This window comes from Borostomias antarcticus (genome assembly GCF_949987555.1).
Source record: "Borostomias antarcticus genome assembly, contig: scaffold_101, whole genome shotgun sequence".
NCBI classification, from domain to species: domain Eukaryota; kingdom Metazoa; phylum Chordata; class Actinopteri; order Stomiiformes; family Stomiidae; genus Borostomias; species Borostomias antarcticus.
In genome coordinates, this window is record NW_028175757.1 from 435,001 (window position 1) to 450,000 (window position 15,000).

A 15,000-nucleotide genomic window follows, 5' to 3' on the forward strand; every position below is an offset into this window, starting at 1 on the left:
TGATAGGGTTATAAGGATTGTCGCCATATGAATTCTACATGGCCCAGACGTCTGTTTTAATGTGGTGACATTAAGTAATGTGGTGACATGAAGTAGGTTGATGTGGGGACATCACAATTCAAGGTGGATATTTGTCAGATCAAAACTTGATTTAAAAGTGCAGTTTGCGGTTTGGCTCAGAATAACTTTTTGTTGTATTTTTTGCAATTTCTTACTAAATTCCGACAGGAATCAATACATAACGTTTTCTGACACTAAAATGAAATAAATCCACAATCTGTGAAAGTCGCAGGACTGTAATAAATATAAAAATAAATCTATTCAATTTCAAAAGTCTAAGAGGAAATCACAAACCGCATACTGCACCTTTAAAATCCATCTTGCATGGGGATGTTGAGGTGGTGATGGTGGTATTGTATGTGGGCAGTATCTTGTTGAGGACATGTTTGGACATGCCAGGAATGACTAACTCTGGTCCAAGATAGCCCTGGTCCAGGTGGGTATACTATTCAGGACTATACCCGGTATATCCCTGCCGGGGACCATTCATTGTGCCAGACTTTTTTCAATCGGTCATCATTGCATCTACAGACAGTATTATTTCATTACTCACCGAAATTAAGACATTTTTCAAAAGATTAAAGCCTTTTTCTCCGAGGTGGCTACAGTTGTAGGCCCCTACCTTTTATATGAAAAGAAACACTTTGCACTTAAATAGCACATATCCACCGATATCCATTATCCACTCAGCTATTATGGTATCCACAAGCCTGGCTTCGCGACCCTAATCACGTGATCTCACATGCTGTTTCTGTGCTGAGAGATCACATGATCAGGGTTGCCATGCCAGGCTTGTGGACATCGGTGGATATGTGCTATTTAAGTACAAAAAGTGTTTTATATAAAAGGTGGAGGGCTACAACTATAGGCACCTCAGAGAAAAGGCTTAATCTTTCAAAAATGTCTTCACAGCGGTAACAAAATAATATTGTCTCTAGACCGAGTTAAAAAAGTCTATGGTGCAATGAATGGTCCCTGGCAGGGCGGCATACCGGGTATAACCCTGAATAGTATACCAACCTGGACCAGGACCTGATCTAAGCCACAGTTGAGTGTGCATGCTTTTGTTCCAGCACAGCTTGAACATAGTTCATGCAAACAGACTATGATTTGTTCTGTACTCAAATTTGGTGTATTTGTGCTAGGAGGGAACCAGACCTGGCATACTTGACTTATAAGCATCTCCCCAAATGACCATCCCAAAGACTTACCCCAAAGTACAACAGGACTCCATAAAACAGGAAAGGCCAGAGGAAACAGCGAGCAAGTGCACGCATGAGCCGAGGCTTCTTATTGGACGATGCAACTTCTCGGTCCCATTCTCTATACCAGGAACCAACGAAGAAGAGTTTCAAAACACAGGCAGAAAACATTACCAGGAACCAAAGAAGAAGACCATTAATTACAATAACAGTAAGAAGAGAATACACCTACTGTTAAATAACTCAGACAGGTTGGCTAACAGTTACAGTAAAGCAGCAGGGTGACTCCTTAATAACCTGGGTGATTTGGCTGACTTATCCAACAAATTGTGGGGAGGGCTGGGGACGGTGAGAAGGCTGAAAGAACCAATGAGTGAGAGAGGGAGAAAGAGGGTGAGAAAGAGAGAGAGAGAGAGAGAGAGAGAGAGAGGGAGAAAGAGAGAGGGGGATAGGGAAAGAGAGAGAGAGAGAGAGAGAGAGAGAGAGAGAGTGGAAGAGAGAGTGAGGGAGAAGGAGAGAGAGGGGGATAGGGAGAGAGGGGGAGAGAGAGAGAGAGAGAGAGAGAGAGAGAGAGGGGGGGGGTTAGAGAAAAAGGGGGGGAGAGAGAGAGCAGGACCCAAAAAATGACAGAAAAAATAGTACGAGTACGAGACAGTGAAGCAGCCATCCCTATTCTGCTAATCAAAGGTAAAGTTCAAATTCCCAGCAGGCTTCAGTATTTCCCCCGATCATTCATCACCCTGCGGGCATCTGGCCCTTTCAAAGGTCGACTTTTACGCCGGTTTAGCATCGGTTGGCATCGGTTACCGTGACGTGGCCCCTGCCTCTCACCCAATAGGGGCCCCTGCAGCAGGACCAGCATGTGGCACACTGTGTTTGTGTCGTTTCAGGGGCAAAAACATAGGTGGCATTTAACAGGTGTTCTAAGATCTTCCCCCTTTTTTTTTCTCTTTCCGAAATCCTTCAAAGGTGTGACATTTACTCACTCTTACAAGGGGGGGCAGAGGAGAGAGGAATGGAGGGGAGAGGGAAGAGGTGGAGACAGAGGGAGGGGGACGTTTGAAGAGAGAAGGAGACAGACACAGTGGGAAAAAGACAGGTCAAGGAGACAGAGTTAAAGTGAAGGAAGGTTTCTAGAGAATTCTGGAAAGAAAGCATTCTACTCAGTTCTGACGATAGTATTCTATAGAGCTCTTGAAAGAGAGAGAGAGAGAGAGAGAGAGAGAGAGAGAGAGGGAGAGAGAGAGGGAGAGAGAGAGAAGGAGAGGCAGAGAGAGAGAGAGGAACCACATAGCCCCATTACTATTTGCTCAGTGTGTGTTTGGGACAACATGTCAACATTTATTATTGTATATCCTATATTTACCTCTGCCCCAGCGATAGCGCAGGGCGAGAGGTAGGCTAATGCTTTTGGAGGCGTGTTTTTGTTTGCTTGTTCGTTTGTTTGTTTGTCTGACTGTTAGCAGGTTTAGCAAATTGACTGTTTAGGTTTAGCAAAAACTACTAAATTGATTTTCATGAAACCCGGTGTAAGCGTGTAACATGGTCCAACTAAGAACCCATAAAATTTTGGAGTGGATCCGAATCACGGGGCAGGTCTACGGGCTAACCATTGGAGTAAATTATTTTTTATTTTAAATAAAATAAATTCAACATTAAATAACATTGAAGGGCAGAGAGAAAAGCCGACCTCACTCCACTCACAAGGACAGTTTGTAAGAAGGGACAGACAAATCTAAAGAAAGACTATTCAAGAACTGTTTCTGCTGCATCACAACTATCCACATCCTCCTCCTCCTCATCATCATCATCATCATCAAACTGCAGAATTTTCTTCAAGGGAAAGAACTGTTAAACAGAATCAAATGTAGTCTATTCAAGATGAGGCACACATGTGAAGTTGTAAATGTTGAGAAATACAGAGATAAATAGAAGTGACATTATTGATGTTGAAAATGCAAATTTAACCAGACATGTTGGCTATAAGGTACCGTTTTTGTCAAATACAAACCTTTCTAGTCTCTCTGAGAGGTTGTCAGCCAGGTCATACGAAGGTGCCTTGTAAACATCTGCCAACTCCAACTTCTTTTTGAAGCCCTTCCTCAACAATGGTGATGTCCACCTGCAAACAGAGCATACTTCAGTTGGTTGCCCATCCCTGCCACATCCACTGAGGTATGTGCTGTACATTTAGGCTACGTACAGTACATCAATATAATTTCAATGTTTCAAACATTTAAACCATATCAGCAAGCGCTGATTGAAAGGGTCATCAAAAAAAAGACGCACGCATTTTCCCGTTTCTTTATAACGGTTTGATTGGTAGGCTAATGCTGGATATATTCAATAGGCTACATTTTGGAACAGGATGCTACACTTCCTCCCATATAATCCCTGTGCGTATACTACCGTATGTTTGAATGTGTGCTGCTGTGCGCATTATACTGTTTTGTGTTGGATGTATTATACACACGGGAGAAGATGGATGCATCGGTATCGATGGTATTTCATACAAAGATATCATTATGTTTGCAAGACATTCAGAACGTGACGTGCAGTGGGAGCGCAATGGAATAGTGTAATTTCCTTTGGAAGCAAACAGGACATGGTCCTTGGCAAAGTTGGGATTTCCCTTCGAATGTAAACGTAGTATTGAGGTTGTTATTAACATATAATGTTTAGCCTACAATTTCTGGAGAATGCTCGTCCAATACGGTGCACCTGACAGTTCAAACGCGCTTTCTCCAAATGCGCAACTGCGCCCCGATGTCTCCGAATGCCTTTACGCTTCCAAGAGCCCAAACCCTGGTTTAAAAAATGTATTTCTTACCAGAAAAAAAATCGGGAGAGGAAGTTTGCATCTTCCACCGGTGACTTCTGCATCCTAAACGCGCCGCCAGTTTGATTTCACTGCACCTGTGACTCGGTCGCTCACATTTGGTGTCCCTCACGCTTTCCCTTTTGCGAGGATGACCGCCGGTTAGCTATCCACCTTGAGTCTATTGTAAATCTATTGCCTCCGCAAGAAATGACACGGGTCGCATATTGTGGCAACACAATTTGCAAAGACATAAACTACTGGATCTTAGTGGCACTGCTTCAGCAGGCAAGCTTCCGAGAAATCCCCTCCCCTGTCTAGTAGACTTTAGCTGTAGGCTAATAGGATGATTAATACAAATATTTGTTTCATATATAGGCTATAATTCGTTTGCTTCACGTGTTTATTAATGTTATTATACTATGTGCACTGTGCAATGTCGCCTATATTGACTTTATTCTCTATTAAGTAGGCCTACCTCTTGTGTCACTGCTGCTGTAACGCCCGAACAACGAAGTTGCAGAGAGAGCAACTATCCTACTGAATTTTTGTCTGAATGAACTTGAAACTTTCTATCGGATTCAGGTTACAGTTTTAGGGAGGATGACAATGTCAAGACATTCCATTATGGAACACAGATTGTGGAAACCCACCGAAGTCCCTAAACAGGGATCACTATTAACTCACAATAACAACTTGCCTTAGCCAACCATGAATGACTCCACACATTGTATATTCTTTACAGTAACCAGATTGGTTGTTATAACAATAGAGCATTTGTCACATTAATTCACTTCTTTCGGGTGGCAAATCTCTTCAGCAAATATTGGTTTGGGAATAGGCCGCCAGTTCAGTCATAGGGGTGTAGTGACTAAAGAAGTGGGTATAGCCTAGTATCCTCCACTACACCCCTGTTCATTTAGAGAATGATGATGGAGCAATAGGGCACTCTACCCTCATTTGCATATTATGCAAATGTGTCCCCCCCAGGGGCTGTGTCTGTGGGTGCGTGTGTGTGTGAGAGTGTGTGGGCGGGTGTGTGTGTGTGTGTGTCTGTGAGTGTGTGTGTGTGTGTGTGTGTGTGTGTGTGTGTGTGTGTGTGTGTCTGTGAGTGTGTGTGTGTGTGTGTGTGTGTGTGTGTGTGTGTGTGTGTGTGTCTGTGAGTGTGTGTGTGAGTGTGTGTGTGTGTGTGTGTGTGTGTGTGTGTGTGTGTGTGTGTGTGTGTGTGAGTGTGTGCTCCAGACCTGACCCCCACCCAGGTAGATTGGTCAGGGGGGAGTAGTGATACAAGGACAGTTTTTTGTGTGTCTATGCCTTGGTCTGTGTGGCTGTGTGTGTGCTCACGTGTGTGTGTGACTGTGGTCTGTGTGTATATGTATGTGTGTGTGTGTGTGTGTGTGTGTGTGTGTGTGTGTGTGTGTGTGTATGTGGACTTAAGCTTAAGCTCTGGCATTATAGTACTGTGTGCATCCTGATATTGTGATACCAAACCTTGGATTTAGCCTTTTCCCAGTGTCTGCATGTGTTGTGTGTGCATGTGTGTGTGTATGTGTGTGTATGCGTGTGTGTGGCTGTGTGTGTGGGTGGTGGCTGCAAAGACATTCAACTGTTTGTGAGATACACTTAACTCTTAGGGGCAATGTCTGTGGTTATGTAGTATACGTTTAGACAAATCATTGTACTGTACTTTTTACCGGGGCACTTTTTAGCCAAATAAAGGCCTTTCAACAGGTTTCAATCAGAATCATGACTTATGCAAAATAAAACTGTGTGTGTGTGTGTGCTCGCGTGTGTGTGTGACCGTGGTCTGTGTGTATACGTATGTGTGTGTGTGTGTGTGTGTGTATGTGGACTTAAGCTCTGGCATTATAGTACTGTGTGCATCCTGATATTGTGATACCAAACCGTGGATTTAGCCTTTCCCAAGTGTCAGTGTGTGTGTGTGTTGTGTGTGCATGTGTGTGTGTGTGCGTGTGTGAGTGGTGGCTGCAAAGACATTCAACCGTTTGTGAGATACACTTAACTCTTAGTCAGGGGCAATGTCAAGGACACTTTTTAGCCAAATAAAGGCTTCTCACTAGTTATACAGGTTTCGATCAGAATCATGACTTATGCAAAATAAAAGGATCACCTACTCTGGGTTGGTACAAATGATTTACTCAAGAACAGTTGAGATACAGTATACTGTATGTGCTGATACTGATAGATGACTATGTTACAGTCTATGCATGATGATAATTCATTGATTAATATAAGAATGTATTTGTATGATAGAGTGTATTTGGTGTGACGATGTAATGACTTTGGTGACTACATTAAATTTTTTCTAGAGTTAATATACCCCTTTTGAGGACCAATGGTGGATCAGATTACATTTTTCAGACCCCATGCCCCAGAAGTTGAAGGGGCTATTGTTTGCAATGACATCACACATCTGATAAGCAGCACAGTACAACAGCCTCTGGTGTTTTTACAGACTGACAGAACTAAAAAGTACTCCTTTTACCCACCATGTGCCAACATTATTACTGTAATCAAATTGAAGCACTATTCACACAGACCAAACTCTGATCATACACAGAGTAATATATATTAACATTTGAAAAGTACTAGTTTTACTGTGTTGGAAAATAATAACTAGAAATGGTGCTCAGAGAGCACAGACCTCCGCCCGTGAATGCATTTCGTAACTCTGTGTGCGTGCACGAGCGTGAGAGCAGGACACGTTTGATATCGTTGCATTTGTTAGGTCGAGAGCCAGTCCAAACCCTGGGTCTCTGTGACCTTCCCATGTCCAGATATGGCCTTTTGAATACCCCCCCATTGACAATGAATGGAGAGATTTTTTCGCTAAGTCCAAAAAATGAATGGAGGTGATTGGCAGGTCATGTTTGGGCGGCATGTGGATCCACCCTGTGATTTGGATCCACCCAAAAATTGAATGGGTTCCAAGTTGGACCATGCTACATCCCTCTTTTTCATGAAAAATGGTCTGTGTAATCCTGCTAACAAACCACTGAACAAACGAACACACAACACTGAAAATATTACCTCTCGCCCTGCACCGTCAGACAATAACATGTTGTGATGACATTATTCTGATATTTTATTGATATATGTCAAACAACTATTTGGGGTAAGCTGTTCGGGGGTCTTTATTTTATATATATATACATATATATTTTTTTTTTTTTTGGCGATATCTAAATAATCTCCAATTACACAGAAAAGATCCCAGGGCAATTGAGTATTGAGGCGAAGCAAACCTTTCATGTACTGCAAGGAAACGATTGATGGTTACTAAATCTTCTCTTGTAGGATAAATGTGTTGATGGTGACTGATGTACCCTCCTTTGGTGTTTGTTTCATTTCAGACACCAATACATACCTATATTCTGTACAACAGATGTTTCTATAAACTAAACTCCCAAAAAACGGTTTACATTAGCCGTGACCTCTCCTTAAAAAGACATCCGCCATGGATGTGTTGCCCCCAGATCCATGACGCCCACAAATGTGTGCTTGCCAGTTGGTCAGAGGGGTGATGATTGTGTGAAGAGGTAATTGAAGACCACATTATAAGGGATCAGACTTGACCATACAGAACATCTCAGAGACAGATTTACACCTTACATTACATTACAGTCATTTAGCAGACACTTTTATCCAAAGCGACTTACAATAATTGCATTTAACGTACTGTAGGGTAGTGAAAGCTGTTGATGGTGTAAGGGTCTGTGCATATGTTCCAAATATTTCTAGCCACCATAGGATTCCAAAAGTAGTGCACAATGTTGTATTGCATTAAGTTAATTACTGTGGTGAGGACATTAAACATAGTTTAATTTGTAAACAGGTGAACAACAATGGTAAGATTGTTCTTGGAGTGTGTACTGTAAATGTACTGCAATCTGTGGAGGCCTCAAATGCAAATGCAGGATGTTATGGGACAGACAGTTGGGTGTACCCTTTGGGCCAATGTGTGTTTCAGTTGCAAATAAGGCAAAACAAATAGACAAAATATTCATAGTGAAGTCTGAGTATACAGTAGGCTCATTATTTGTCAATCAAACCATGTGTTCCACTGTCTGCCAGTATAGGCTTCCTCAATCAACGTAGTCAACTTGTCTCTAGCGGACCATTGTGATGACAGAGCCTACATTATTTTGGACCATACACAATTCTGTAACCAACAAATTGAAAGAGTTCAGACTCAAAAAAAAGAAAGAATTGTATGGAGTACAAGTAAAGTAAAGGTCATACGTTGGATGTGCAGTGAGGACTTTACGCGGATAAGTTTTAGACTTTAGGCTCTGTCAAGGAAGGAAATTAGTTTCAAGTTGTCAGTTGCAGATTTTTAGTGACCAGTAGTCAGTCCTTGAATTCAACACTTAACTATTTAAACCAATCCTAATTCATAGAAAACCTATATCATTGCCCACGCAAAGGCAATTTGTTCCTAAGATCAGAGGTAAGAGTGCCCCCTACTGGAAATGGGTGCCCTCCAGGGCAACAGACAATAGGCAGCGTGCATGTGGACGCGCCTGGGGGCCAACCAAGTGCTCCTGTCCGTCTTCGCCAGGGTAAAATACAGATTCATCTGTTGTTTATAAGAGTAATATGTTGGGACAGTAGATACATTTTATGTTATAGTACAAAAACAAAAAAATTGTTAAGGGGGCCTATTACCCCACTCTTGGGGAAAAGCCCCCCCCCCTCACCCACGGGGGCCTTGTGCCCCAAATTAAAAGGTACAGTGTGCAAACCCCCTACCATCGGTTAAAACTTGAACCAATAGCTTTTGATATTAGTAATGTTGTCATGTGACTACTTACAACAGGACAGTGTAACACCAACAGTGTAAAATGGGTCTTGAAAAGTATGATAACATAAGGCGTCAGTAATAATAATAATAAACTGTTCATATTGAGGACAAAAAACTATTTTCCTGTATTTTTAAAATAAAAATACATATTTTACAAGATAACCTTCTTGATACATTTTCTGGCACCAGTATTATGTATTTTATTTTGATGCATTTATTTGAGAGGTATTTTGTAACAAGATAGGCCTAACGGTATATTTTCATGTATATTTGCCCATCTCAGATTATGGGAGGCTTGTTACAGTGCAAAGGTCACGGTGAAGTACATCCGCGGGTCACGTGCGCCACAGTGCAGCAGTAGATCAATCCATCCATGATCGCGCAGAGGATGAGCTCACGTACAGTGTGCGTAGGACAGAAGCTCACGTACAGTGTGCGTAGGACAGAAGCTCACGTACAGTGTGCGTAGGACAGTGTGCGTAGGACAGAAGCGTAAGTGAAGTGATTAACATGGTAAACGAAGTGGAATACGCATTCCCTGCTGGAGAGGAAAGCGACGGGAGCAATGATGAATGGGATATCGGAATCTCGTCGTCGAGAACAGACTACTACACTAAGACAGACTACTAAACTAAGGTACTGCAGGTATAGATAACCGAGTTGTATTTCTACTCACTTCGGAGTAGAAATACCGCCCACCCACGGCATTGAATTGCGAGCTTTTCAGCGGCGTAGGCCCTAGCTGGCTCAAGCGTGTTTCTGAAGGTTGTCATGTCGGTTGGCAAGTCAGGGGACCCGAGTTGGAACCCAGCGGGCAAAGTGGAGATGGAAGCGATACTGACGGGCGACATCGGGACATTAAACGTTACCTACTGGCTGGCTCGAATTGAGCTAGTAGCTATCTTGCTATCTAAATGCTAGCGTGCACGCAGACCTCCGCCAGTTACATAGCTATCAGGCCATGTTCACTAGCTAGCAAATGAAATCGCGTGCCCTCCGCGGTTTGACCCTAGCCTCTCCCCCTAGCTCTGCACGCTCCCTGTTTGCATCCATGATCCTACCTGACGGGCCGCTTCTACTAGGTGACATGGAGAGGGTTGATGTCTGCTATAGTTATACCACGTACTCCGACTACAGGGGTTCCACAAGGGTCTGCCCTGGGTCCTCTCATCTTTTCTCTACACTTCATCTCTGGGTTCTGCCATTCACTCGCATGGCTTCTCCTATCAATGCCAATGACACATAGAAATGCGTTGGAAAACTGATAAATGTGCTTTTCCGAGACAGGAAGCACAGGGTGTAATCTTACTGGTCTCAATATGCAAGTCATGCCAAACACCTATAAAATACTGGAACGATCAGTGAAATTATTATTTCAGGTTCATGACAGACAACAAATAGGACTAAATGTCCCAAATAGCACACTACCCCTTTCAAAGGTCCAGCATCCTCACTTTTGCATCTGTGTCACCGACAGCGTCAGATTCACCAAAATAGGGCCCAAAGGATGATGAACATGTAGCCTACATTAAACAACCTATACCATGTAGAGACATGTCTGTTTGGACTGTGAAAACACTTTCAACTAGGCCTAAGTGTAGGCGTTGTTTTTTTTATTTTATTTTCATAACCTACAGTATATAGATATATGCTCATAGAGATCCATTGTGTACTTATCTGTGACATGAACAATGAGCACTAAAGACTGCCCAATTCGTCAAGATTTTTATATTGACCATTGTATATGATTGTAAATAAACGAGCTTATGATGCCAAATACCACTACTCCACTACCAATTACTCCTTTAATGGTTTTAATAATAATGCACAAAGTTAGAAGGTTCCTTGTTCACTTGTACAGCATTAGTTCTCTCAGAATCTCTTTCATGTTCAAGCAAAATTGGTAACTGAAATATGCCTATCCAAATTGATCCGGGGGCAATACTTTTCAGTATAAAACTTGGGGAAATTATTTCAGTGTGTATCTGTACTTTTTGTACTCCACACATCAGCACCTACACTGTGATAATACCGATAACCGTGATCATTTTGGTGACTATAATCATGATGAAATTCTCATACCTTTACATCTGTGTTGATTTACTTTCATGTAAGGGGAACCAGCCATTTAACTCACCCACTGCTTCTGGCCATGGGTTCAGAGCGATGGACCTCCTTGGCGATGACTCGTTGGAAGGGAGCCTTCCTATACTTTAATGCAAAATAGCATATTTGGGGTTTCTTCTGACATTTGTTGTGATTGTGGTATCATTGATGACATTTCGCTGTGTGTGATCATACATGTTGTCTGGCAAAAACTAAATGCTAGCTGGATAATGACAAGCTATTTCTATATGCTAGTCAGTCTTTGCAGTCTGTACTACAGTCTGTTGTTAATGTTGTCTTTGCAGTTGTACTACAGTCTTCATCAGAGCAAATGTGGAAGACAAAAAAAGAGTCATCAATGGAGGTCTTTGCTGCGTGTGCAGCGCCACTGAATGGGGAAACGCACAAGGCTTAACCTAAATTAGTGGGTTATCGCCATTTTTAAAATGAAATACAATCTGCAAGGTGGCTTAGAAAAACACCAAGATGGCCACCTCATACACCCATGGCCACCTCGCAAATTCGAATGGAGAAAAAACCCTTCCAAGCACGGTGACCATGGCAGTGTCTAGATAGGCAGTATTTGTTGTTTAGTGGCCCTGTAGTGTTTGTGTTCTGTGGCCCTGTAGTGTAAGACAAGGCCACCCCAAATCAAACCAGTTAGGCAGGTAGGTAGTACTATTGAGTACTCAAATAGAACTATCTAGCGTCTTTAGTGTTTGATTTGTTCTTATTTCTAATGAAACTATGACCTGTGTCCAGGGCACAGATGCAGTGGTGCCAGAGGCAGAGGACGGCACGATGAAACAAGCCGTCTACACGGGCAACATCCAGTTAGTTCAGCAGTTGTTGGACAATGGTAGGTCTTATCAATGGTAGTCTTATCAATGGTAGGTCTTATCAATGGTAGTCTTATCAATGGTAGGTCTTATCAATGGTAGTCTTATCAATGGTAGTCTTATCAATGGTAGTCTTATCAATGGTAGGTCTTATCAATGGTAGTCTTATCAATGGTAGGTCTTATCAATGGTAGGTGTGATCAATGGTAGTCTTATCAATGGTAGTCTTATCAATGGTAGGTCTTATCAATGGTAGTCTTATCAATGGTAGTCTTATCAATGGTAGGTCTTATCAATGGTAGGTCTTATCAATGGTAGGTCTTATCAATGGTAGTCTTATCAATGGTAGTCTTATCAATGGTAGGTCTTATCAATGGTAGGTCTTATCAATGGTAGGTCTTATCAATGGTAGTCTTATCAATGGTAGTCTTATCAATGGTAGGTCTGATCAATGATAGGTCTGATCAATGGTAGGTCTGATCAATGGTAGGTCTGATCAATGGTAGGTCTGATCAATGGTAGGTCTGATCAATGATAGGTCTGATCATCAATGGTAGGTGTGATCAATGGTAGGTCTTATCAATGGTAGGTGTGATCAATGGTAGGTCTTATCAATGGTAGGTCTTATCAATGGTAGTCTTATCAATGGTAGGTCTGATCAATGGTAGGTCTGATCAATGGTAGGTCTGATCAATGGTAGGTCTTATCAATGGTAGGTCTGATCAATGGTAGTCTTATCAATGGTAGGTCTTATCAATGGTAGGTCTTATCAATGGTAGTCTTATCAATGGTAGGTCTTATCAATGATAGGTCTTATCAATGGTAGGTCTGATCAATGGTAGGTCTGATCAATGGTAGGTGTGATCAATGGTAGGTGTGATCAATGGTAGGTGTGATCAATGGTAGGTCTGATCAATGGTAGGTGTGATCAATGGTAGGTCTGATCAATGGTAGGTGTGATCAATGGTAGGTGTGATCAATGGTAGGTGTGATCAATGGTAGGTGTGATCAATGGTAGGTCTTATCAATGGTAGGTCTGATCATCAATGGTAGGTGTGATCAATGGTAGGTGTGATCAATGGTAGGTGTGATCAATGGTAGGTGTGATCAATGGTAGTCTTATCAATGGTAGGTGTGATCAATGGTAGTCTTATCAATGGTAGTCTGATCAATGGTAGGTGTGATCAATGGTAGGTCTTATCAATGGTAGGTCTTATCAATGGTAGGTCTGATCAATGGTAGGTCTTATCAATGGTAGTCTTATCAATGGTAGGTCTTATCAATGGTAGGTCTTATCAATGGTAGGTCTTATCAATGGTAGGTCTTATCAATGGTAGTCTTATCAATGGTAGTCTTATCAATGGTAGGTCTTATCAATGGTAGGTCTTATCAATGGTAGTCTTATCAATGGTAGGTGTGATCAATGGTAGGTCTTATCAATGGTAGGTCTGATCAATGGTAGGTCTGATCAATGGTAGGTCTGATCAATGGTAGGTGTGATCAATGGTAGGTCTGATCAATGGTAGGTGTGATCAATGGTAGGTCTGATCAATGGTAGGTGTGATCAATGGTAGGTCTTATCAATGGTAGGTCTGATCAATGGTAGGTCTGATCAATGGTAGGTGTGATCAATGGTAGGTCTGATCAATGGTAGGTCTGATCAATGGTAGGTGTGATCAATGGTAGGTCTGATCAATGGTAGGTCTGATCAATGGTAGGTGTGATCAATGGTAGGTGTGATCAATGGTAGGTGTGATCAATGGTAGGTCTGATCAATGGTAGGTGTGATCAATGGTAGGTGTGATCAATGGTAGGTGTGATCAATGGTAGGTCTTATCAATGGTAGGTGTGATCAATGGTAGGTGTGATCAATGGTAGGTCTGATCAATGGTAGGTGTGATCAATGGTAGGTGTGATCAATGGTAGGTGTGATCAATGGTAGGTGTGATCAATGGTAGGTCTTATCAATGGTAGGTCTGATCATCAATGGTAGGTGTGATCAATGGTAGGTGTGATCAATGGTAGGTGTGATCAATGGTAGGTGTGATCAATGGTAGGTCTTATCAGTGGCTACTTGCACATAGTGCTGAAAATACAACTCTCAATGAGTTACCTTGTGGGGCAGCACGTAGACTTTCGGGCTCTTATTTTTCAATAATGACCGGCTGGCCATACGTTATCTTGAATACATAGAGACAAAATATTGTTTAGAACAGCGGTTCTCAAACCTTTTCTGATAATGTACCCCCAATATTTTTTCAGCAAAGTACCCCCTGACCAGCGCAAAACATTTTTGGTAGAAAAAAAGGCTCTAAAGATGTACAATACAGCGCCATCAATGTCTGATTTAAATACCAACCTTGTAACTGAAAAACACTTTAATGCTACATTTCAAAGATCAAACATAGATTTGAGAGGCACAGTCTACTGTATTCTTATGGCAGCCGTAAGAGTAGACTATGCTTTGGCTGATATTGTGGTGACTATTGAATATAAAATGTGTTTTCTCGAACTTGGATGTAAAATGTATATTTAAATGTCTTCATTGAACCTATTATAGTATAATAGATATTTTTAAAAGTAACTTAAAAAAAAAAGAAGAAAAAAAACCCCCATACCCCTAGTGTTATGCGTACCCCCATTTGAGAACCACTTGTTTATTTTGTTTGTAGCTATAACAAAAAAAATGTTTGGCTACGCTATCAACCATCAACACTGCTGCAGTTTCTTGGCTCCATAACAACAGTGCAACATTACGTAGTACATAGCCAACTATGTTAGTTGTAATTTCCATTGAAAGTGAAATTTAAACATTGTAATAGACCTAGCAACAGCCTACACTTTTTCTTTCGCCAGAGAATGAACTAAACCTTTGCTTGATAACAACGGTTGAACAATGTTACCCCTAGCAGAGGTCATTATTGTTCCATTGCCTCTATCGTGTCAGTTATTCAGAAATAATCGACTGTAGAATGTGTTGATTGTCCAATCAGAATTGAGTATTTCAGAGAGCCTTGTAATAAATACACGATAACATCTTAACACAGTTGTCGAGAAACTGAATTGATTTAAACAGCCACCGGGCAGTAACATCTTCCTACAGTATGTTGAGAAACTGAATTGATGAAAACAGCCAACAAGCTCAAGGGT

General features: G+C 41.7%; 2 protein-coding genes across 2 annotated transcripts in view; both read left to right on the forward strand.

Annotated features, from left to right (window-relative positions):
* Positions 1-15,000, forward strand: part of LOC311328617 (protein-methionine sulfoxide oxidase mical3a-like) — a gene marked incomplete at both ends in the record, with an annotated part of 126,304 nt that overhangs the window by 33,947 nt on the left and 77,357 nt on the right.
* The window catches only part of LOC311328615 (ankyrin repeat, SAM and basic leucine zipper domain-containing protein 1-like), a gene marked incomplete at both ends in the record, with an annotated part of 42,790 nt that continues 37,205 nt past the window's right edge, over positions 9,416-15,000 (forward strand). Inside the window, 3 exons of the mRNA XM_084462560.1 lie at positions 9,416-9,498; positions 10,918-10,927; positions 11,774-11,870. Of these exons, the coding sequence (XP_084318686.1) occupies positions 9,416-9,498; positions 10,918-10,927; positions 11,774-11,870 (190 nt within the window). The remainder of the gene's footprint in view (positions 9,499-10,917; positions 10,928-11,773; positions 11,871-15,000) is intronic.